This window comes from Ananas comosus, linkage group 20, assembly GCF_001540865.1.
Source record: "Ananas comosus cultivar F153 linkage group 20, ASM154086v1, whole genome shotgun sequence".
Lineage (NCBI taxonomy): Eukaryota > Viridiplantae > Streptophyta > Magnoliopsida > Poales > Bromeliaceae > Ananas > Ananas comosus.
Genome location: NC_033640.1, coordinates 7,451,377 through 7,476,805, shown reverse-complemented (window position 1 = coordinate 7,476,805; position 25,429 = coordinate 7,451,377). Strand labels below are relative to the sequence as shown.

At 36.1% G+C, this 25,429-nt stretch overlaps 3 protein-coding genes across 4 annotated transcripts in view; all 3 read left to right on the top strand.

Moving 5' to 3' along the window:
- Positions 1 to 3,500, top strand: part of LOC109725659 (putative UDP-sugar transporter DDB_G0278631) — a 10,608-nt gene extending 7,108 nt beyond the window's left edge. The window contains exons 3-10 of the mRNA XM_020254929.1: positions 823 to 981; positions 1,094 to 1,227; positions 1,553 to 1,683; positions 1,769 to 1,813; positions 1,961 to 2,058; positions 2,706 to 2,813; positions 2,894 to 2,950; positions 3,053 to 3,500. Of these exons, the coding sequence (XP_020110518.1) occupies positions 823 to 981; positions 1,094 to 1,227; positions 1,553 to 1,683; positions 1,769 to 1,813; positions 1,961 to 2,058; positions 2,706 to 2,813; positions 2,894 to 2,950; positions 3,053 to 3,127 (807 nt within the window). The 3' untranslated portion in view covers positions 3,128 to 3,500. The remainder of the gene's footprint in view (positions 1 to 822; positions 982 to 1,093; positions 1,228 to 1,552; positions 1,684 to 1,768; positions 1,814 to 1,960; positions 2,059 to 2,705; positions 2,814 to 2,893; positions 2,951 to 3,052) is intronic.
- Positions 4,332 to 11,256, top strand: LOC109725658 (BRCA1-associated protein). Of its 2 annotated transcripts, none has more exons than XM_020254927.1 (12): positions 4,332 to 4,873; positions 5,239 to 5,354; positions 5,474 to 5,582; positions 6,049 to 6,163; positions 8,016 to 8,113; positions 9,474 to 9,580; positions 9,713 to 9,962; positions 10,073 to 10,126; positions 10,217 to 10,360; positions 10,462 to 10,526; positions 10,713 to 10,770; positions 10,879 to 11,256. In XM_020254927.1, the coding sequence occupies exons 1-12, from the start codon at positions 4,544 to 4,546 to the stop codon at positions 11,041 to 11,043; spliced, it is 1,611 nt and encodes a 536-aa protein (XP_020110516.1). In that variant the 5' UTR covers positions 4,332 to 4,543; the 3' UTR covers positions 11,044 to 11,256. The 2 variants fall into 2 exon arrangements, with proteins under 2 accessions (XP_020110516.1, XP_020110517.1); XM_020254928.1 differs by having other exon boundaries at positions 4,364 to 4,873; positions 10,713 to 10,767.
- LOC109725965 (uncharacterized protein At1g04910-like) lies at positions 11,542 to 22,979 on the top strand. Its single transcript, XM_020255376.1, has 11 exons — positions 11,542 to 12,125; positions 12,282 to 12,332; positions 12,828 to 12,918; positions 15,603 to 15,679; positions 18,491 to 18,579; positions 20,173 to 20,292; positions 20,802 to 20,918; positions 21,011 to 21,154; positions 21,258 to 21,381; positions 21,673 to 21,864; positions 22,467 to 22,979. The coding sequence occupies exons 1-11, from the start codon at positions 11,973 to 11,975 to the stop codon at positions 22,824 to 22,826; spliced, it is 1,518 nt and encodes a 505-aa protein (XP_020110965.1). The 5' UTR covers positions 11,542 to 11,972; the 3' UTR covers positions 22,827 to 22,979.

Sequence of the window (25,429 nt, the reverse complement as noted above, 5' to 3'; positions counted from 1 at the left end):
TTTTCCACCGTTAGATCTATCCCTTTAACCAATTCCACCCCTTATATCATACTATTGCACCAACCATTCTTAACCCTAGGGGACCACTAATATTCTCACCCTACAAACCTTCATCCAAAGGCCGAAAACCCACAAGCACCAATGACTTGGTACTTTTAAAAGCATAAGAGCTCAATTATATTTATATATATGTGCGTGTGCGTGCGTGCGTGCGTGCGTGTGCGTGTGCGTGCGCGCGCGTGCGCGTGTGCGTGTGTGTGTAGAATTGAGCTCCTATGCTTGTAAAAGTACAAGTCATTGGTGCTTATAAGTTTTTGGCCCTTGGATTAAGGGATGTTTGGTTAGGATGATAGTGGTTTCTAGGGTTGAGTGGACGGTTGGTTGAATAGTATGATCTAACGGGTGGAAATAATCGAAGGGGTAGATCTTACGGCGAAAAACTTACAAGCACCAACTGCTTGATGCTTTTACAAGCACCATAGTTGGACTCTATGTGTATATATGTATATATATGTACATATGTATGTATATATATATGTGTGTGTGTGTGTGTGTGTGTGTGTGTGTGTGTCTGTGTATGTATATATATGTGTGTATATATATATATATGTATATATATGTATATATGTATATTTATGTATATATCAGAACTAGATTATTTACATGGATATTCTGTGCATCTTCTATTGTTCATGATGCCTCCCTTGACTTGCTTTCAGAATACACTGGATTACTGAACCCCTTTTTTTTTTTTGACTCCTGCTCTACTGAAAGTAATTTTCTTTTCTTGCTCATTTCGTGAAAGCATCTGCCTTTTCGCAGATTATCTGCTCGACCTGCATTCTTTATGCAATGAGACGCTGGAAGATAATTTCTTTTACTGTTGCTGAACCTCGGACTGCATCTGATTCAGTAAACCTTGTGCCTCTTAGGACATTGATACATACACTTCCCCTTTCTTTGGCGTACTTGCTTTACATGGTATGCAGTATTTCTTAATATAAAAATGATTAGTAGCTGAATCTTTAGACGATTCTATCAAATTACTATCTTGATTTGTAAGTAAAATCTTCCTCATCTGTTTCGCTTAAAGATAACGTCAATGGAATCCGTACGTGGAGTAAATGTTCCCATGTACACCACGCTAAGGCGTACTACAGTGCTATTTACGTTGATTGTGGAGTATTTGTTGACGAAGCAAAAGTATACATCCCCTGTTCTTGGCAGGTAAGAACTTTTAAAGCTGTCTCTTGTACTTCCGTGAACCTTGAATATGTGCAGACATATTACTTTTGCCTCATGAGGCTGATAACGCGTTGTACATATGTTGGTCAGCCAATATATTAATTACATGAACTTGAGCTCGTAATAAAGCATGCAGTGTGTATAATTCTTATCACATTTCCTATGTCAGGTTTTATATTTCACAAGGTTATATCATTTGTTTTGATTGCAAATATATTGTTTTCTATTTTGACGAAATTATTTGTTTCTTAGCATGTATATTCATCTTCTGATTGTTATTTTAATGGCATAACCAATGGTCTATCAGTGTGGCTTTGATAGTGTTTGGAGCTTTCGTTGCTGGCGCTCGAGACTTGTCATTTGATGCCTACGGCTATGCCATTGTCTTTCTGGCCAACATTACAACTGCAATGTATCTTGCAACTATAAACCGTATTGGTACTACCGATGTCCCTCCGATGCCACATCATTTTATTCCCTTTCTTTGATGCTCTTACTATTGTATGTACATTCTGTTTTCCAGGGAAATCCAGCGGCCTCAATAGCTTTGGTCTCATGTGGTGTAATGGTAGTTACAAATGATGTTTTTGTTTAATCATGGATTCCATTTTCCTAGACTTACTATATTTTATCAAATTTCATTGAGTATGAGTTTCAAATCAACATTAAGATTAGCTGAAAATATTTGACTTTGTTTGTTTTTGTTTATTTTCAGGATTGGTTTGTGGACCAATATTATTAATCTGGACATATATTCGGGGTGATCTGGAGTTGACAATGAATTTTCCACATCTATACTCCCCAGGATTTCAGGTACTTTGATTACAGTGTAACGAAATGTAGAGTTTGAAGAAGGTAAAATGAACTATTCGTACTAACAGAAGCAATGTTCTATTATTGCAAATCTAAGTTGATACAGCATTTCATGGACTGACTATTCGTAAATTACCATTACCTAGTTATAGTCCGACCAAAGTGAAATCTTGAATTTTGATTGGCACAATTCGGAGGCAGTCCTAACCTTCACCATTTTTGCATGTAGTAGTTGCTCTCAAGATTCGAATCTGCAACTATATGGTTGCAGACCGGAGGCTTTTATCCCTGCACAAAACCATCAATAAATTTATATCATCATTTGCAACTGCTGGCTCATGTTGGTTGATGCTTTCCCATAGGCGGCTTAATCTATGAAGCACCAATCAAATGGAAATTATAACTATTGTACTCAATCTTGATGTGATCTGGTCCGTGACCCGTGATGTTTACAGATTGATTCTTCCTCTTCCTCTGATGTGCTTCCAATAGAGTTAAACAGAAATTTTACCGAATATATTATACAAAACTATCAGATATAAAATGCGCATGCCTTTTACTCCTAGGAAACCTTACACTAGAGGTTTGGAACTCATTTTCTCTTCTAAATATAATTTAACATCTTTTTTCTTCTATTGAACTCGCAGGTTGTGATGCTTCTTTCCTGCATATTGGCATTTTTCTTGAATTACAGCATCTTTTTGAACACCACCCTGAATTCCGCACTCACACAAACAATGTGTGGTAATCTGAAGGTTAAATTTCCCGGATCCAAAGCCATTTCATTTGTATGTTTCTTCAGTCAACGCATTTGCTGATACTCCCAATGTTGCAGGATGTTTTTACTATCGGGATTGGCTGGGTAATATTTGGTGGTCTTCCTTTTGATCTGGTGAGTTCAAATCCCTCGTCCGCTCCAGTGCTTCTTTCTCCTATTCCTTTTCGGTGTATTGATTTGAAACTATGCTTCTTTTTTCTTTTTTTATTTTTGCAGCTGAACATTATCGGCCAATGCCTTGGTTTTATTGGCTCTGGTTTGTATGCCTATTGCAAACTCAAAGGGAAGTAACCATGGTTGGTGGATAACTATTTATTATGCATGGAATTCTCCTATTGGAGTTCCGACGCGGCCTTCATGGCCATCTGATTGCTCCAGCCATCAATTTTTTTTTTCAATTTGTTTTTAACTCTTTTTTGGTTGTATTTATATATCATTTGGCCTTTGATGTGCCAATTGATGGATCGATAGAAAGCGTAATCCTTTGTTGGTTCATTTTGCACTTACGTCGATTTTGTAGATTTCTTCTTCTTCTTTTTTTTTTTTTTTTTTTTTTTGTGAATAAGCCTTTATTCCTGTTCTTGAGAGCTAGTGTTCTTTCAATGCTTGAATATTTATGGAGCAAATTTACTATGGAGTTTAATTATTTTGAATTATGCTTGCATGAGAGTTCAGGTTATATGAAACTAAACTATCGCTTGTAATTTGTGCATGAGGCATGATTTTCTTTGCTACTTGGTCTATTGATTCTCCTGATGCACATGTAAATAGAATAAAAAGGTATGGGTGATTATCTTGGATGAAATGTATGAATGGTCCCTTTGTTTTCCACTGATGTCCCTTCGTTCCTGTACTTGTTTCACTGACACTCCTTTTATCTGCTCCAAACTCTATAATTTTAAAGAATTAAAATTCTATGTTTTCTGAACTCATTGTTTGGTGTAGTAACTCGGCAGAAATTCCATTGATTTGGAGATAAAGTGGGATTTCTTGTGGTATAAATGACTCATTCAATCAAACAAATACATAAATGGTGGGTCTAATATGGTGACTCGTTCGCTTCTACTTTTATCTAATATGGTGACTCTTTTGTTACAGCTTCTATTTTGCATCCCCTCCTCCGCCCCCAAATACTTTTTGTTTTGCGTCCATTTGTGGTTACAAGCTCCGCCAATTGCCCCTTCTTGATTCCGCTGCTGCCTTCATTCTTCTTTTACATTTCTTTTTCGGTTTTGGGCTTTTCCGTTTTTCTTTTGCGCCCTTTTATGGTTATGAGCTCCGCTGGTTGTTTTATCTCTTCGATCTCTTTCTTTCGCGAGACAAATGCCTCTCTCCTTATATTTTACATTACGAGCGCGATCTCCGCCCTGTCCCTCCAATCTCTCCACTTCACGAGACAGATATCTCTTTTCTGCACATTTTGTGCTGTAGTCGTAATCTCAATCATAATTATTTCTGACTTATGGCAACAATATGTTGCCTCTCTCTCCTCCCTTAAACTCCACCCTTCTCTTCCCTCCAGTACTGGCAGGTGAATCTAGCAAGGATCTCCCAAATAATGGCTTAGATGGAATCCGGTATCTCCATGAAAAGCAAAAAAATTTTAGGGACTAAATTATAAAATCAGGATAATACGCGAACTTTCCAAACATTTTCACACCATAAACTACTTAAACATTTGCCCACACCCGAAGCACGCACCCAAACATGTTTAGTCTCCGGATTCAATCCCTCGACTCTTCCGACCCTGTTTCCGAACCCTCCTCCGGCGGCGCCGCCGACCCCCTCGACGCCGCCGCCTCCGCCGCCACCAGCGGCGGCGGCGCCGCACCAACCACCTCCCGTAACCCTAACCCTAGAGTCCTGCTCATCCGTGGCATCGTCCACCTCTACCGCAGCACCTTCTCCCCTCCCTCCTCTTCCTCCTCCGCCGCCGCCGCCGTCGCCACCGCTACCGCCGCCGCCGCCGCCGCCGCCTCCTCGTCGTCGTCGTCGTCCTCCTCCCACCCACAACATGCCCCCGATTCGCTCCTCCCGGTAAAACCCTTTGTGCCCTAATTTCCCCCCTCGACTATAGGCCACATCGAAATAGGCCCCTCAACTTTACTTTCTAGTTAGTTAAGTTGAGGATTTTGTTAAGTTTAATAGCTTTATTAGCTATTAGTCGCTAATTGTTCTTATTTTGCTGGCTACAAAGTGAGTAAAACCATTAAATTTGATAGAATCATCAATGAATTTGATAAAGAACCTAATTTAATCGACTAAAATCACTTAATTTCTGAAAATGAATAGTTAAGGGGGGTATTCACTAGTGACCTATAAGTTAGGGGCTCTTTATACATATTTACAGTGTTGTTATTAACCCTAGTCTCCTGATTTTATGTCCTTTGTTATGTTTGTAGCCTGGTAGGGGCACTCTTCTCTTTGTTCTTGCTGTTCCAACCCGCCTCTCGCCTGATGATTTCATCCGGTTTTGTGGGCCCTGTGTTGAGTACGCTTCTGAGATCCGTGTTGTTAGGTAATTCGTCAGAGGATTGTGGAACTACAAGAAATAAATTATAAAACATGGAAGTGGGAATTTTGGTGGTTATTGTTTTATTTTGTTGTAGTTTAACAGAATTTGGTTGGTTTCTTCAGGAATGATGGGATGGAAGATCGGTATAGTGTGCTGGTTGAATTCGAGGATCAAAAGAGTGCAGATGGATTCTATCTTGATCTCAATGGCTGGCGGTTCTCTTCCTCAGAGGTTCTTTTCTCTTTTTTAAAAAAAGAAAAATTCTGTTTTTATGCTGTTTATCGGGGAAAAAAAATGGAGATTCCCTCAAATATAGCTCATTTGGAACAGATTTGTGAACTTCATTTTTTATGGATTGAGACAATGTTATGTTTTGCTTCTTTTGATTTAGGTTATTTCTGTTGAATGAAGTGTGAATTCCATTAAAACTAACAGTTTCTATCCACCAACCATGAGTTGTGACTGCAACTCATAGTTTCGTCAGGTAGAAAGTAGACAGAAACATCAAATTTAACAAAAATGAGTTTCGAACTTAAGTAAAAACTTAATTAAACTGATGGAAATAACTTGAATCAAAATAATAAATTCGAAGGCCACTTTCAAAGTGGCCTATAGTTAAGCAGGTCTTTATACATTTCTACCTTCATTTTTCAATATAGGATTTTGAACTGTCGAATTCTTTTGGTCAATTTTGCAGGGAGAGGTTTGCCATGTTCTTTTTTTAGGCTCAGCGGAATATACAAGTTCTATGGAGATTGCAACAACTCCACCAATTGGATCTACTGAGTTGCCAACTTGTCCCGTTTGCATTGGTTAGCTTTTATCCTATTTAAATTGCAAGCAAGCGGTTTTAGCATCCTTCATTTTTCCCTACTTATTCTGCTAGATTAATAACATAAGCCATAGAACAATGACAATATTGATAAGCTTGGGATATGTGATGGCACCTGCTTTTGTTCTCTCAACTTGTAAAAGAATGATTTTTGTAGGATTTATTAGAGTTCATCTTATTTCCTTAGTTTTTTGGATTAATAGGATCCAAAGAAGAATACAGTTGAATTGCTTACTTTTTGGGATTAATAGGACCTGTAGAAGAATACAGTTGAGTATTTTTATATTCAATATTTCTTGATGTGGTAAAGAAGTCAAACACTAGGTTACCTAAAATGTGGATTGATATGGTTCGCGGAATGGGAATGGGATCTTAGAACGCCACTTGCTCTAAACATCTTACGATGGGGGTTCATTGACACGTATTGTAGGAATTGAAAATTTTACTTGTAACAGAAAATGTAAATAAATAAAAAATATTAGATGTGCACATACATATACACACACTAATATACATGAATATATTTGTATATATTTCTCTCTATATCATTCCAACACAGAGTAAAAAGGTTGGGATGGGCTTGCTTGGTGTTCCATTCCAATTCGCTAATGATCCGTGAATCGGATCACACATTCTAATTCGAACTTGAAGGGTGTTTTACGAATTTGGTAACCATGGTCAAGCATTCAGAGATGAGAGCGTTAAACATTTAAATATTTTTTTCAAGGTCGGAAGAAAATGTCTCTCTCTCTCTCTCTCTCTCTCTCTCGAGCTTGCCTTGCAACACAACCCACCCACCCCCCAACCCTACCTGGAGTGCTTCTCCTGGGACCGAACCTATGACTTCACCACATGCCTCCCCATTGCCTTACCATTGGGATGCCAATAGTTTGGCAGGGAAGGAACAAAATGTTGATAGCATGTATCCGATGATTTGATTTTAAGATGTCATTGTCCATATATTCCACTCTAGTCATATGAAAATATGATTTAATTATTATATATTCATAATTTTTTCTTCTAGACATTCATATTCGATGAATTTCCTATTCCAGCTGGTTTGGTTTGGCTTTCTAGAACAGCTTCTATACTCAATGCCAGCTACTCACATAAAATATGTGTCTGGCTAGCAGATATTTTGGAGTTTTTACTGTGGGTAGACAGCCAACATGAGCTCTCACGCTTCGAAAGCTGGAGCTCTGATTTAAGGTTTCTGCTTCGTCTTTTCTGCAGTGAAAAGCTATGCAGGAAACATTAATGAAAAAGCTTCTACTAACAAATCTATTGAGACAGCAGTTCTGCAATAGTTCTAGCTAGACAAAAGAAAAGCCTCTAATAATAGTTTGTACTATTATTAAATGTTTAGTCAGGTCTCCAAAAACTGAGATTAAATAATAAAACTGTTTTTGAAGGCTTTATTGCTACAAAGTACAAACCCAACTCATCTAAAAAGTTCAAGTCCTTGGATGAGATTTCTTGACTCTTCTGGTTTTTTAGAACCATCAATGAAAGGTTAAATCAAGAAAACTCTCATTCTCTTTTGCTGTATATAGGGTATATTGAATGTTTATAAGCTTGTCTAAAAATCATCTTTATCCGTTCAGAAAATAATTCTTTGGCTTTGATGTGCTCATTTCACTGTTAATTTATCTTAGCCACATGCCTATCTAGATATCTTTGGACAGTTATGCAAATATCCTTCGTTGAAACCAATAATATAGATTTTGGCATTTTTACCATTTTGTTTGCATTTTCTTTTTTTATACTTATTTTATTTATTTTATTTTTCGCACCTAACTGACTTTTATACTAATGCTTGTGTGATGGTTTAGAGAGACTTGACCAAGACATCAGCGGGATTGTTGCCACTACTTGTGACCATTCTTTTCAGTGCTCATGTGTTTCAACGTGGGCCAACTCATCTTGCCCAGTAACTCCATCCTTTATAGTTATTATTATCACCTGTTATTTCCTCACTAATCTAGAACTGGCAAAATGTTCCATTTAATTGTTATGATTGTTGTTCCATATTTTATCCATTTGTCTTTTGTTTTCATTCATATAATTTGCGGCTATTCTCTTATATGATTAGAATTTTAATTAGGAATGGCATTCGTTTATCAGAATTTTTTTTGTACAAAAAGATGCGTTGATTATTTATAAAGCCAAAGCAGAAAAAAAAAAAAAAGAAAAAAAGGAAACCCAAGGTTGGAAATTGCCGAAATGCAATCCATTTGGCTGAGATTGGTTTCGGCCTGATTTTTTTAAGGGAAAACTTCAAATACCATTCCTGTGGTTTCACACTTTCTTACTTTAGTACCCTGTAGTTTAAAGTGTATCAATTTAGTATCTTGTGGTTTTATTTTTATCTTTTTTTTATCGATTCTACTAATCTATTTGTTAAATCAGTGACAAAGTTAAAACTAAAGGGTACTAAAGTGAATATTCGATAAACCTAGGTGGAGTATCTGAAGTTTTTTGTATATAATTTAACGAAGTATTAACAGAGAAGTTGACGAAAAGATAAAAATGAAACCACAGGACACTAACTTGATACACTTTAAACCATAGGGTACTAAAGTGAGAAAATGCAAAACCACAGGGGTGGTTTTTGAAGTTTGCCCATTTTTTAAATCACAGGTTTCAGAGTTTCTGCAAAAGAAACTTTCAAGTGAAGATTGTGGTACATCCCGTGCAGACTGCTGTGGCAGTCGGTACTCTTGTTATTCTTGCTTCACATTCTTGATCGCTTCCCCTACCATATTACCTGTGCAATCCATTATTTGTTCTACTATCAGCCTATCCAGTTTAACAAATTTAGTTGAGCTTACTGAGATTTATCATTCCTTTGAACATTTCTTTCCCTTGTCTCAACAAATCAGATTTTCAAATTTAGGTAAAATTAAGTCCAATAGACCAGTCATAGATTCTCTTTCACTACACGAAACAGAATGTTGATTGTTGATTGTTGATTGTGTAATACTTAAGCATCTTTTCAGAATACTGCAAATTTAATTTTTAAGGGTGTAGTGGATTCTTATGAGTGGCTGACATATACTTTGATGTAGCAATTTCTAGCTCGACTGTAAAACGTTACATATTGTGAAATTTAACCGTGAACTGTCAAATATTTGTTTGTAAATCTGTTACAGGATTCTATCATTGTCGATATGCTGTTGAACCACAAGTTTTATTCTTGTTTGCTCTTATTTCACACCATTAATTTTAACATTTGTTTGAAATCACAGCGGTAACCACTTTTAAGTGTCCGCTTTTAATTTTTATTACAGGTTTGTCAATTCTGTCAGAAGCATGCAGATAAACCCACATGCTCAATTTGTGAGACATCTGAAAACCTCTGGATCTGTGTAATCTGTGGTTTCGTTGGATGCGGAAGGTATGTTGATTGTTCAATAATACTATTTTACTTGTTTATGCCTGCTGCTTTCTTTCAAGTTGTTAATATTGTTATAACATCTTTACCTGCTCAAAACAATGTTATGAAAATCACCTGCATATCTTGTAACAGATACAAAGAAGGACATGCAGTAAGACATTGGAAAGATACACAGCATTGCTATTCTCTCCACCTTGAAACTCAAAGGGTTTGGGACTACGTTGGTGATACCTATGTTCATCGACTGAATCAATCCAAAAGCGATGAAAAGCATGCGAAGATGAGGTCAAAATGTAGTGCTGTTGGTGACAATTCAGTAAATTGCACATGCAGCGATGACTCTGGAATCAGCAGTGCTGTATTAAGCAGCAGAATAGAGGCAGTAAGTCTCTGCAATACTAAATTTTTCATCGAATTTTTTTTTTTTTCCTGCACTTCTTCTTTTCATGATTTGTTTTTCTTATTTGGGTTGCATATAAATTTTTGTAACAGATTGTCGATGAATACAATCGGCTCCTTGCAAGCCAACTTGAAAGCCAAAAACAGGTATAGCATTATTCTTTTTTCTTTAAAGTTATATTGTTGTTCTTTCTTTTTATTTCCTGAAAGTGCTTACAATTCTTTCTTAATGGACAGTATTATGAAGCTCTACTTCTAGAAGCAAAGGAAGAAAGGGAAAAGCACATAGCCGAAGCTGTGGATGGAGCTGTGAACATCAAGCTGCAAGATCTGCAGCTTAAGCTAGAAAATCTGACTAAGGATAAAAAAGAAGTTTCAGTAGTGGGCTTCTATTCATATGATTATGCTTACATAACCTTCACTGTTGTTGCTTAATTATATGCGATTTCCTCTCATCACATTGATTTTATTTCTTCATGTAGCTAAATAGCAGTCTTATGGAAAATCAGAAAGTTTGGCGTGAAAGGCTCGAGAAGACTGAGGAGAGGTAGTTTTTATTCCTTGTGCTATGCCAGTCAAAGCCTGACTTTGGTTTTTAAGCTTTTTTTAGTATGTATATGTCCCCTTTTTTTCCTTTCCTTTTCTTTTTTTACTGTTTGTCTTGATTTTTCTTTGCTTTTGAACAAGAATTATCTCGATATAGAATATTGAATTTTATTCCCATCTTTTGCAGGGAAAAGACAACACTGAGAATGAAGGATGAGAAGATCCGTGATCTAGAAGAAGAGGTGGCATGTACTTCTGAAACTGATTTAATTTGTGGGCCTGAAGGCCAGCATTTAATGTGTAAACAAAATTGACGAACTCTATTATCTTTATTGCTGAATTTGTGTTTACAGATAAGAGATTTCACAGTCTTCATCGAGGCACAGAGGACGATAGATAAGATGGCGGATGCTGATGACGTAAAAGGAGGTATGCTGCTGCCGGTCGCATCGCAGCCGCAGCCTGTTACCACAAAAGGCAGAAGATCTTCGAAGATGAGTAACAAGAAAAGAAGCTAGGAAGTTTCTCTGCACGTAGTAATCATTTGTATTGTCAAAAATTCTTATGCAGTCGAAGTGATAGCATAAAAGAGAAAAGTTTGTACAGATGTAGACAAAATCAATCAACAGAGTTCACTTTGGGTGGGAACAAATTTTGGTTGTGGAATTTTTTATCATCATTTCTGTATTTGGATTTACATTGAAATATAACTTAACTTGCCTTTGTGGATAGCTAAAGTGGTGACAAAGCCCGCATGGATGATAAAAATACGGGTGAACTTCAATTTGCCATCCTGGTATTTAAAAAGTTGTGTTTAACTATCTTGTGATTTAAATTTTATTTCAACGAAAAAAAATCCGTCGTCAAATAAAATACTGTAATGAAATTTATTGAAAACAACATGGTTGTACCCTGTTTAACAATAGATATTTATAGTAAAAAAAAATAAAATTAATTGATAGTTTAATATAACCTTTTGAATCATAGGATAACAAAGTAAAGTCCTGTTATACTACGAAATAGTAAAGTATGTAATTTTTTAAATCACAGGATGGCGAAGTAAAATTTTGCTACACTAGTGAGGACAAAGTTTTAGTATATCCTTAAAAACAATTAACGGGAAAAAAAAGGTCAAAATAATTCTCTTCATATTGCTGTAATTTTTTTTAAAATGTCGTAGACGAAATTATAAATAAAGATTCAAAATACTGCATTTCAATCTACATACATCTCATTTGAACGCACTCAGAAACGTAGATCCTGAATTAAAAGGGCATTTAGATTTAGATAAAAAGTAGGATCTGATTAGATAAGTTGTTCAAGTAACCGCTGATTATACATCCTCCCGTACAAATTCAGTTTTTCTAAAACCAAAAAATAAATAAAATCTATGCTAGCATGCAGCTACATAAATAAATAGCCCAGCACAGCAGGGAAACGGGAAGAGATGATGATGGCGGAGCATCTTCGGCGCTCGGCCGCCGGCAGCAGCATCTTCTTCTTCATCTTCTCCTCCTCCGCAGTCCGCATCTTCCTCGCATCTCTCTCCCTTCTGCTCCTGGCCGGAATCATATCCCTCCCTTATCTCCGGAGCCCCTCGGTTTGTCTGCTCCTCTCTTAACTCCTTTTTATTTCCCAATGCCTGCTTGCGGCATGCAACTTCAAAATCTTTCGATTTTCATCCCATCCCTCTCCTGCCCGCCGCCCAATGTGGTTTGTAGCTCACAATGATGCCTTCTGCCTCTTTCTGCCGCAGGACGAGCCTTATCTATGCCGCAAGGAAGGGGTTATTCTTCGCTGCCCGGACGTAAGTTTCAGACTACTCTGTTCTCGACATTGTTCTTCTAGCGGTGCGATCCGATTACTATTTCTTTTGCCAAAAATTACTCCATAAAGAGAATTGCATCTGTATCAATCCTGCGCTTTGAATTCGATGGTTTGTCGAATTTCAATGCAATAAATTGTCACAAAAGGTGAATGCGTATCCGTAAGTAGGAGCCGTTGTTTTGGTTGCAGCTAACATGGATGTTCGTATATTAGTTTGGAGTCACCGGTTAATTACAGCGAAGTTTCGCATCTGAATTCAACGTGATCCGAAACTTTTGGGCCTATTTGAGATAGTGATAAAGTGCAGCGTTGAAATTGACGCAATTTGTTATTCGGGGGGTAATTGAGACAGGGGTTAGAGTGTATGGATGTTCTTTGTAGGTTATCCTGTTTATGCTTCTTTTTTTTTAATGTAGAAAAGATACCAACTTTACTTTCTCCTTGCTTTTGTCTTAATCTTCTTTTGTTGATGAAGGTGGAAGAGCCTACATCGCTTTGGGAGAACCCTTACTCATCGACTGTATCATGGAAGCCATGTACTGAGCGCCGTGAGAAGGGGATATCAGGCAAGTTTTAGATTTTCTTTTTCTTTTTATTTATTTTTCTGAATGGAATTAACATTTTTTCTGCCATAGTTAATGCCGCACGGGAACATTATGATGGATGCCGAGAAAAAAACTTTATATCGATTATCGAAGAATTATCATAATATGAAGGGGCCGTTTGGTTGAAGGTTTGTAATATTCTGGTAATCCTCTATATTTTCTATTGAAAATAATCAAATCACTACCATTCAACTCAAGTTCGGCAGTTGCAAACGGTGTTGGTGAAATAGTGGAATCATTATAGATTTCTGAGTGGTAGGAATACTAGATTATCATGGGTCATGATGTATTCTTATTTTCATGCTCGATGGGAATCACTAGTTGTCCATTAATAAAAATATACTAGTTTTTAACAACCTCTCAACCCAAATGGCTTGATAAATTAGTAACAAACTTGTCATTCAAAATATAAAAATATACAACATTCCCAGAATATTACTAACCTTGAACCAAACAGCCTCGAAGTGTCATCTTAAAGATAGTTCTTATTCGATTGAGTTACCTGATTTTCATCATGCTGATAAGGACATTACTTACCATCTCTAGATAATTAGAGCTGTTGAAAGGGAATTCATGGTTTTATAACTATTTTATTAATTAGTGGTTCCTTAGGCTTCATAAGAATGAGAAATCATTTTTATTCCATATCAGTTTATTATACAACTGTTTACGAGATCAAAATGTTTCGGACTTCACTTGTTAAATTTACTTTAGAGCTACCTTATCTCTTATATTCTTTCTTTCTTATCTGCCTTACCAAGTGTTGGGGACAATTCCTGCAGTAAGCAATGGGCTATTTATGTTGGATTATGTGAAGCCACAATGGCTATTTATGTTGGATTATGTGAAGACATGTACCGAGGCGATTCTATGATCAAATGTCGAGGTTTTGAGGTTATTGGAGGTTCAGCCCCCCGTGCTAAGTTGGTGGGTTCTGGAGCCCAAGCGAATTTCAGATTCTGTGCTGAAGTTCTGCATAACCCGAAGATGTTGTTGGTTGGACTGGCAATCTGGCTTTGGAGCCAAATTGGTGTGTTCTGAAACCCGACATTTGGAAACCTTCTAGTTCCGGAGCCCACTATCTTGGCTCTAGAGCCCAAGGCCGTGACAGACTTTTTTTAAGTTGGATTCAATTCCAACTTGATTTAATCTTGTGTTTTAAGATTAGGGATGGTCAAAGGAACATCTTGGAGAGGGCTTTTAAGGGAAGATCGACAGGTAGAAGTGAATTGGAGATTGGGACTGACAGCAAGATCGTTTTCTACTAGAATTGGAGTTTTTAGTGTTTTAAACCTTTGTACCTTTGTTTTTGAGATAGTGCTTCATTGTAATACCTTAGGGAGAGAGAAATTCATGGGAGAGAGCCTAGAGAGGTATTGTTGAAATCCAATCTAGAGAAGTATTCTTGAAATATGTATTGTTGTGCCGTGGATTAATCGAAGAAGCCATTGAGGAGATCTTGCTTCTGGATGTAGGTGGGCATAGTGGCCGAACCACAAAAATCTTGTGCTCTTGCCTTCTTCCTTGTTCTTTATTGCTTTATTATCTTCATGCTTATTTTCTACGATTGTTCTCGTCTATTTTGCCATGGCACACGGTAGTGCCGAAAACTTACAAGCATGGATTAATCGAAGAAGCCATTGAGGAGATCTTGCTTCTGGATGTAGGTGGGCATAGTGGCCGAACCACAAAAATCTTGTGCTCTTGCCTTCTTCCTTGTTCTTTATTGCTTTATTATCTTCATGCTTATTTTCTACGATTGTTCTCGTCTATTTTGCCATGGCACACGGTAGTGCCGAAAACTTACAAGCATGGATTAATCGAAGAAGCCATTGAGGAGATCTTGCTTCTGGATGTAGGTGGGCATAGTGGCCGAACCACAAAAATCTTGTGTTCTTGCCTTCTTCCTTGTTCTTTATTGCTTTATTATCTTCATGCTTATTTTCTACGATTGTTCTCGTCTATTTTGCCATGGCACACGGTAGTGCCGAAAACTTACAAGCATGGTACGACACAGTGGGTGCCGGGCCGTGCCGATATATGTCGGTAAAAGAAAAATACATGTGTGCGAACACATAATAGCATGAAATATTTATTTTCTTTAGCAACAAAATATTAATTGCTTATTGTGTATCTTTATCAAATCTTTTGAACTTTGTTGAGAAAATTACTTACTAATTTAAAGAAATGAGGGTTTTGAGCTGTGCCATCGGTACGGGGGCTGTATCATGCTGGTGTCTTCCTGGCATGATATGACATGGTGAATACGGCTCGTGCCGATAGGCCCTTCAATTCTTGCTTTAAGCATTTGACACTAAGGGTTCAGAACTCTCTCTTTCGTAGCTCGATTTTATTTTTTTTCTCATTTTTTTTCTTATGCACATTGGCTTGTGTGACTTCCACTCATTTTCTGTTATATTTAATAGAACTTTGAGGTAGTGGTTCCATTTAGACCTTTATTAATGCCTTTGGCAGGGAGTTGTAAATTAATATCATTTTTCTTAGTAGTTTGTTTCGTTAGGAGACGTGATGCCACTATAAGCTTCTAGTTTTTTTCCCCTTAGTATCAACTTTTCAATTCATTGATGCTGCATTCTGCTTAAGGTTTTATGGGGTAATATGCCTGTATCTTTTTTGTCCTGCAGATTTTCCAGCGGAGAATAAAACATCAGGATATATACTGATTCATGCTGAAGGTGGTCTAAATCAGCAGCGAATAGCAGTATGTGTGCATTTTGTCTAACTTCAAATTTTGTGAAATTTTTTTTCTTGTCTTAATATATATATATATATATATATATATATATATAGAGGCAGGCTGGTATACACGTAGCATGGAGGCTCTGTGCTACCAAGTTGTTTTCAATGATGCGGCTTCCAAATCGACGATCGGCTCCGTTAGACTTGATCTACACTATTAAAAGTATTTGGAAATTAAATTCATAATTTTTCGACATCATTTGGCTAGTAATCAAAAGGTCTTAAAATTGACAATTTTAATGGTAGATGTGATGCGTTTGTAAATTTAACGGTGTAAAACAATCCAAATCTGATGAAATTTTTATAGAAAATTCTTTTCACTATTTAGAGTAAGATCAGTACCGTCTGATCTAAATTCAAATCTTTTATCATTATTTTTTATGATATTTTTTATTTTCAGCCGTTCATTTTTACACTACTCGTTGATAGGTAAATAATACCGAAAAATTATGAAATTTAGTTTCCAAATATCTTTCAATAGTGTAGATCAAGTCTAACGAGCCGATCGTCGATTTGGAAGCCGCATCATTGAAACAACTTGGCAGCACGGAGGCCTCCGTGTACGATAGTATACCAGCCTAGCTCTATATATATATATATATATATTAGAGTCGCGCTACTATGCTATTAATAGCATGAAGCACTTGGCTACCAAGTTTTCTGCCGTTAGATCTACCCTTTTGATCATTTCACCCGTTAGATCATACCATTCAACCAACCACCCACTCAACCCTTGGGGCCCCACATCATCTAACCGCACATCTCTTAATCCCATGGCCAAAAACTTGGTAGCATCAATGACTTGGTGCTATTAATAGTATATTAGCCTAGTTCTATAATATATATATATATATATATATTATATTATAGAGAGAGAGAAGAGAGCAGAGAGAGAGAGAGAGAGAGAGAGAGAGCTGGGCTGGAATGATTTTAATAGCACTAAGTCATTGTTGCTTGTGGGATTTTGGCCCTTGGATGAAGATTTTGTGAGGCTACTAGGTTAGGATGATAATGTTCTCCTTGCAGTTTAGTAGTGGTATGGGGACTAACATAATCCAATGGATAAAAATAGTCAAATGGGTAGATCTAATGGTGGAAAAGTTGATAGCACCAAGTGCTTGATGCTATTGGAAGCACCTAGCCAAACTCTCTCTCTCTCTCTCTCTCTCTCTCTCTCTCTCTCTCTCTCTCTCTCTATATATATATATATATAGAGTTTAGTAGAAGTTTTACAAATTAGGTTATTTTAAATCCATGTTTTGTCATTATTTAAAACTTTATTCTTTTGATGAAATACTAAAATAAATAATTAGATAATTTCAATATTTTAAGCGGAGGATGATTACCAAATAGCATTCTACGGCAGAGAATGCTTATATGATAGAATCGGCCAAACGTTCTACAGCATTATGGCTTCGTTTGGCCTAGCAATGCTACCCCCTCATCAGCTGCACTGCAACTAGAGAAAGCTTTGATTTGGAGCTTTCTCAAATTCCTTTTGTTTTTGCAGTTGTGTGTGGAAACACACATGCAACTGCAATGACCAAGTGGTGGGCTATCTATAGTGCGCACCATAAACGCAGCTCTAATCGCGGCTCGACAAGCACTTTATCTCACAGCTTGGCCAAACGGGCCCTATAGAATATAAAGAGGAGGTTGTTGGTTTATCAACAAAATTACATAACAAATAAATAAATAAGAGGGGGAAAAAGAAAGCAGAAAAAGAAAAAGAGAAAAAATGATGGCCGTTAGTTGTTGAATATAAAATTATAAAATATCGTCCTCCAGTAGCTTAAGTTTCTAGAGAACAATAGTTGTTTCATATTATTTAACATGATATTAGAGTAGGAAGTTCTGAATTTTGAGTTGAGTCCCAGCGGACTCTTAACGTTATTTAATTTTCTCCTATTTAATGAAGTCCGTGTCTTGGGCCTATTAAGAAACTCGAGCCCAAACGTGAGCATGATCCTTGAATATAAAAATTTAAGGATACTGTTCTCTTTTAACTTAAGCTTTTAGAGAATAATGGTTGTTTCATATAATTTGACAGAGGTTCATCAAAGGTTCATTAGGTGATAAATTGCAAGCAATCAATACTGGCAGCATCTTGTCAGATCGTTGGCACAAACCATTAATTCCAAAAGCTCAAGCTCTAAGAAAGATGCAACCAATTCACTTAAAGTGTATTGACGCAGCACCCACCGGTCTCGATTGTGAACCAGCCTGACGCCACTTTGAATGTGACTCGGCCCAATCCGACCTTCCGCCATTTCGAACGTAACTCCGCTCAACTTGGCCTCCCGCCGTAGGGCAGGATGCTAGCCCTTTAAGCCAACAACGTCCACCTCGACATAAGTCCTAACTAATTGGGTCAATGGAACCGAAAGAGTCATATTTTGTGATCGTTAACTAACATTTTATCAATAATTTCGCACTCCATTCTATCTGCTGCATAGGCTTATTTGGAAAAATAAATGTTACCATAAACAACTTACTATAGGCAGCACCTAGGCAGTTAAACTTGATGAAGTTATTAAACAGAGCTCTTTGGCACCTAGCATTGCTTTTGATCATAGATTGCTGTGCAGTGCCCCTAGCATGTAACATTTAATACCCAAGTATCTATCAGGTATTGTGTGGGCTGCTACTTAACAGTTATTATTTCAAAAGCAATTTATTCTATCTTTAACATTTTGCTCAAGACATTCTTATGTATACTAAATTCTAATTGATATATATATCGAATAATTCTTCAGTTTTCTTTTATGTGCAGATCTGTAATGCTGTTGCCGTGGCCAAAATTTTGAATGCAGCTCTTATTTTACCGGTTCTAAAGCAAGATTCAATCTGGAAAGATCAAACGTAATTTTGCTTTCTTTTATTGATATATATATATATATATCAAATAATTCCAGTTTTTCTTTTATTGTGCAATACTTGATGCTCTTGCAGTTTAAGCTTCATTTCATGACAATTAGTGCTATGAGAAAGCAAATGGTTTTTTAGCAACACAGCTTAACTACTTTCCATTGAATGAGGTTTTACGAAGGAAAAGGTTAGCAATTACTTTTCATTATAAAAAAGTTAGGAGAGTTAACAGTTGATGTATGCCTGCTTATTCATATTAGTAAAACAACTAAAGAATTAAAGCTTGAATACTTAAAGAAGTACCAAAACCTTTGTACTTGCATTTTTTCCCGATGAATACTTAAAGAAGTACCAAAACCTTTGTACTTACACTTTTTTCCGATGATGGGACAATTCAACATAGAATTGACAATTGTTATTATTGAACATGATATAGGGTATTTAACTTACCAACAACCGAGTTCTGTAATATTTCAACAATATTTACCTAGTGATGAAGTGGTCCCAAAATTGATAATTCTAACGGCTGATATAGCAATATGAGGTATATATAACTGTATGAGGTATTTATAGCTATCTGAGGTATTTTCTTGTTTAATTGTGTAGAACAATCCAAATTGTTTGAATTTTTGACTAGTTCTTTTAACTGTCTAGATCAAGATCTACTAGTCTAACCGTGAATTTAATAATCTAATCCTCTATATGTAGACGGTTATTTGATTTTGACTGTTTATTACATGCCCACTTAATGAACTAGAAAATAATTTTCAAAAATTGTGGAAGTTGGTTTCTATGAAGTTCAAATATCCTACCCTTAATCGAGTTTAACGGTGCCAATCATCAATTTTGATGCTCCATCATTGAAAACGAAGAGGAAAGACCAAGGCCTTGGTACTTCTAGATGTATTCTGGCTCAATTCATAACTTAGCAGTCTCTCTACTTTTGTGCTGTCATGTCTCAGGAAATGGTTGTTTGTGCTAACCCATAATATGAGAGATCCCAAAGCTAATGAAAAGTGATTTCGTACTCACCTGCATGGCGAATGTTATTTATACATCCTCGCAGCATTTTCTATTAAGTTGCTTCCTATACAATGTTTTGTACTCTTACATGTGATTTGATACTTCGGGTTATTTGCAAGATTTTGGCAGATTTTGTCTTTTTACTTTTAGGTGTACTTTTCAACTCGAGATGTACTATTAGATGTGCTACTTAGTGAGTTACTTTCAACTTTCATTTATACGTGTTTCATTTTTATTTGACTCTATTGGTTTGCTAATCTTTTGTCAACTTTTCAATTTTCATTTCTGTTAGACTTTCCTCAAGTTTGATGTTGGCAAAAGCACCTCTTATTGGCAAGTGGTATACTTAGACACTTTATATACTTGGAATGGGATTATGAACTACTAGACACTTATAGCTCATTTTTGCATTCTTCTTTTCTTTTTAGTAGCAATTTTAACTTAGTCAGATAATAATCCTAACTGATGATGTTGCAATTTTTATTTTTTCATTGCTTCTTTTCCTGCATTGTTGTACTTCTTGACCAGCTATGGGGATTGTAATGTTTTTTCTACCATGTGCAGGAAATTTGAAGATATATTTGATGTAGATCATTTTATTGAGTATTTGAAGGATGATGTGCGCATCGTTCGAGACATTCCTGACTGGTTTACACCAAAAACATTTCTCTTCGATAATATAAGGTTCTTCTATATCACTTAAAATGTTCCTATGTTCGCATAGTAATCTTCTCGACTTTTTCATTTAATGTTGTGGATAAAATAGCTGAAAAACGATACCTCAAAATTTTTTGCACTTTGGAATTACACATTTAATTGTCTCATGGTTTCCTAAACCTCAATCAATGTATTCAATTTCAGTCCAAAAACTTGTATCAGCTTTGAGCATCCGATTAGCTACAAACCATTAAACTCCTTAGTGAAGTAATTCAATCAAACTACAAGAAAAAGATTTTGAAATGTTACCTCTATACTAGTATAAGGTACAATCATGTTGATCTTATTAGTAAGGTGTAAAGTTTAAAACTAAAAGGTCGTATGAGTCTTAATAGAAAGTTCATTTTATAAACATTCAAAATCGTTCAATTTATTTCTCTCTGCTTTCTATGTGCACTGAAAATTAACAACATAAGCAAGCATGAGTCCTGTTTTGAATACTTCTCTGATATTGAACCATCAGTTCCCTGTGGCAGGTGGACTGTGAAAAACATCCCGAAATTCGCACCTGCACAGTTCTATATTGACAATGTACTGCCAAGGATCAAAGAGAAGAAAGTAATGGCTATAAAGCCCTTTGTGGATAGACTAGGGTAAGTCATACTTGTTTTATACAATATGTACACTCTCCCATAATTTTTGTTTCAGCAGTCTATGATTTCACTCTCTAACTACAAATTTTCAGGTATGATAATGTTCCACCTGAGATAAACAGGCTCAGATGCAGGGTTAACTACCATGCTTTAAAATTCCTACCTGAGATTGAAGAAATGTCGGATAAGTTGGTCGCGAGGATGCGGAACCGCACCGGCACTTTGAACCCATACATGTAACTCTTCGGTTGGCTACCTCTAGTTACAGCTTATATATATATGGAGACATCTTGTTATTTATTAGCGCTAGTTGTTTAGTACTATTTCTCTTTCTTACAGGGCCCTTCATTTGAGATCTGAGAAGGGAATGGTGGGCCTGTCCTTCTGCGATTTTGTCGGTACGAGAGAGGAGAAAGAAACGATGGCTGAATTTAGAAAGAAGGAATGGCCAAGGCGTTACAAGGTGAGATGAGAGTTCTTCATTATATAGTCTTATTAAGAAGCTGTGGTGACCTTTAACCATAACTAGGGGAATTTTACATACATGTTCCTGCAAAATTCGCATTGTTGATTAGCTTCTTATACAAATTCCCTTGTCTGATAAGCCAATTTATAAGGGTAAGTTTTTGAACATTTCAATGCGCTATATGATATTTCTGCAGAGGTAATATATGTAAATTTCTTAAAAATGAAGAAAATTGGCATAGGGTAATTCTTCTGTTGCTCGTAAGTTTCTAATGCATTTTTCATGCAGGATGGATCTCACCTCTGGCAATTAGCATTGCAGAAGAGAAAGGCAGGTCGGTGCCCTCTTGAACCTGGGGAGGTGGCAGCAATCTTGCGTGCGATGGGGTATCCCGAAGAAACACAGATATATGTCGCTTCTGGGCAGGTCTATGGCGGAAAGAACCGGATGGCACCTCTCAGAAATTTGTTTCCCAATTTGGTAATTATCCTCTTTTCCTCATGCTGCATGAATTTGAATTTGATAAACTTTCCACTTTGCTCTATGACACACTCCTCGGATGTCATTCATGCCCTTTATATTTTGTCATTGAGAGGAAGTACTTCGATCATGTTTGCAAGTAGTAGAAATAAGTATTGCACAAGTATTCTGCTATATTACTTATGTCCCTTGTAGTTAAAATCATGTTATTGTTGGAAAAAATATATTCTTTTAGTAGAAATACGATTTTAAAGCTAGCAAAGAACTCTTTTCAAAAAATGCATATAGGAAGCAATATTCAAATATAATAGAGATCAAGAGGTTACGATAAGGCCTGTGGCTCGAGGCGTGCGAGGCACTATCCTATAAGCGAGAATGCCCCTCATCGTGCGAGGCTCTGATGATCACTTCTAGTGATACAACGACCAAAAGTGATCCCGTCAACACGCCTCCGAGGTAGCGTAATGACAGTTCTTGGGTATGAGAGGAGAAAGTATAGTGTGAATAAGTGTAAGCATTTGACAATATTTGTAAGTTTTAGATGCATGAATTTAAATCTCTAGTATGCGATGACTTCACGGACTTTTCTGGTGGTGTTGCAGGTGACTAAGGAAGACCTGGCGAGCCAAGAGGAACTGGAGCAGTTCAGAAGGCACGTAACGAGCCTCGCCGCCCTGGATTTCTTAGTTTGCCTAAAGTCGGACGTGTTCGTTATGACCCACGGTGGCAACTTCGCGAAGCTGATCATCGGAGCTCGTCGCTACATGGGCCACCGCCTCAAGTCGATAAAGCCAGACAAAGGGCTCGTGTCGAAGTACTTCGGCGACCCTTACAAGGGGTGGCCGGACTTTGTCGAGGACGTGTCGATCACGCACAATACCCGGACCGGTCTTCCTGAGGAGACCTTCCCTAACTATGATATCTGGGAGAATCCTCTTACTCCTTGCATGTGCAGGGCTTAAACAGTGTTCTTTCACTTCTTTTTTTTCTCCTTTTTTATATGTCATTGTTTTATCTTTTGTGGCACATAATTTAGGTCCATTTGTAGTAGGAATCTAATCTTACATTCTTTTTCTTTGTTAACCTAATAACAAATTGTACAGGTATTCTCAGTACTGATGACTGATCAAATTATTCACAGTTTTTATGGAAAAGAACTTTCGTTTTCATGATATATTTTTTTTAATCCTTTTAATTTGCATAAGAATTTATACTTTGTTAAGAGGCACACTGGTTAGAGAAATTTGGAAACCGTTTTAGTTTGGAAGTTTTGTGCACATGGTTGACGAATATTTACTTTAGTAAATTACTTTTCCACAAGAGTTTCATATTTTTTTTCATTACAAAAAAAATAAAATTAAAGAGAGATGATGGTATGTGATGTGATTGTACATGGGCATGGGCCGCATGGCTCTTGTTAAATCCTTAAGTATTTGCTACTTAAGTTGAAAGTCTAGTTCTTTTATATTTCTAGCTGAGTTCATTTCTAAGATAAAATTTACTATTTTTCTCTCTCTCACAAAAAAAAAATCTTTCTTTTGCAGTACTTTTTAACACGAAGTGATCATCAGTCTTTGATGTAGTTCGCATTTTGAGGTAACCATTTGAACTTTGAAAATAATAAAAAAACTATTTGAATAAAGGATTAATTTCATATATATTCCTACAAATATAGTGAATTACAAAGATATTCCTATAAAGTTCAACTTTCATATATTTTTCCTATAAAAGTTCTGACATTTTCAAATATGTTTCATGCCATGAGGATCCGTTAGAAAAAATTAGTTAACCATGGGTAAAATAATTAACCCTAGTTAGTTAACGAGATGAATTGATCATTTTACTCCTCTTCAATTAACAGTGGAGACTTTTGGAGGGACATATTTGTAATGGCAAAAACATTATTTTACTTATAAAATAAACAGTGCTTTTAACAGTAATAAACCAGAGGGATATATTTGAAAATATTAGACTTTTATAGGGACAATATATGAAAGTTTAACTTTATAGAGATATATTTGTAATTTACTATGTTTCTAGGGACCTGTATGAAATTAATCCTTAAATAAATATATAATGACAGTAGGAAAGGATCTTAAAAGGAGGATATGCAATGAACGTAGATTGTTCAGATCAAAGTGGAGGGCGGCAGATTTTTGCAACTCTGTGCGCATAAATTTATTGCACGCAAGTAATTCGGCCTACTATCCTTTTAAGAAGACCGATGTCTTCGCCCTTCTAAGTCATTTTAGATAACAGGGATTTCAAATCGATGTTCGGAATCGTTAAAATTAATCTAGAGTATTTAAAGTATTTATAAACTAAATTTTATGAATTTTAAATATTATTTACGTAGTAATCAAAGGATCACAAAATCAATAATTTTTTACTGTCGTTATGAGCCGTTTGCTTGTTTAACAGTATAGAACAATCCAAATAGCTTAAATTTTTGATAGAAAAGTTTTTATACTATTTAGATAATATTTGATAACTCCGATCATGGATTGAAAAAGTCTAACATTTATTTTCACAAAGTTATTCGTTTTTTACTATTTATTTTTCGACTCTTCAATGAACTTGATAACGAATTTTAAAATTCACAAAATTTAGTTTCTAGACGTTATAAATACTCTAGATCAACTTTAACGGTTTCGATCATCGATTCGGAATCCCTATCATCTAAAGCGACTTAGAAGGACGAAGATCTCAGTCCTCCTGAAAGGAAAGTAGCTGGACTCCTGTATATATATATAATTCACCTAATTTAAATACTATTATAATACTATAGTATTAGAATAGTATTTAATGTTAACTTTTTGACCATTGGAACTAGGTGAATTTTATATATATATAGTCCCGCTACTGTACTCTTATAAGTACGATCGCTCTCATACTCATAAGTCGTTTTCAATGATAAAGCTTTCGAATCGGCGATCCATATCGTCAAACATTATCTAAAGCATTTAAAACTTCTAGAAATCAAATTTCTTAATTTTTCAATATCATTTACCTTATGATCAAAAGCTCACAAAATTAACCATTTTTAATGGCCAGTATTAGATACTTGCTAGTTTAACGATATGAAAGAATCGGAAGGTTGAATTTTCGATAGAAAATTTTATTCACGGCCTAAATAAAGATCAATAACTCCGATCTTAAATTGAATGATCCAATCAACTATTTTTAGGATGTCGTTCGATTTTGACCGTTCATTTTATACCTGCCTGATGGACTTTATTAAAATTCTGAAAAATTACGAAATTTATTTTTTAAAAATTTTAAATACTCTAGATCATATTTAACGGAGTGACGATTCGGAAGTAAACACTATTATAATACTATAGTGTTAGAATAGTATTTAATGTTAACTTTTTGACCGTTAGAACTAGGTGAATTTTATATATATATAGTCCGGCTATTATACTCTTATGAGTACGATCGCTCTCGTATTCACAAGTCGTTTTCGATGATAAAGCTTTCGAATTGTCAATCCATACCGTTAAACATTATCTAGAGTATTTAAAACTTCTAAAAATCAAATTTCTTAATTTTTCGACATCATTTA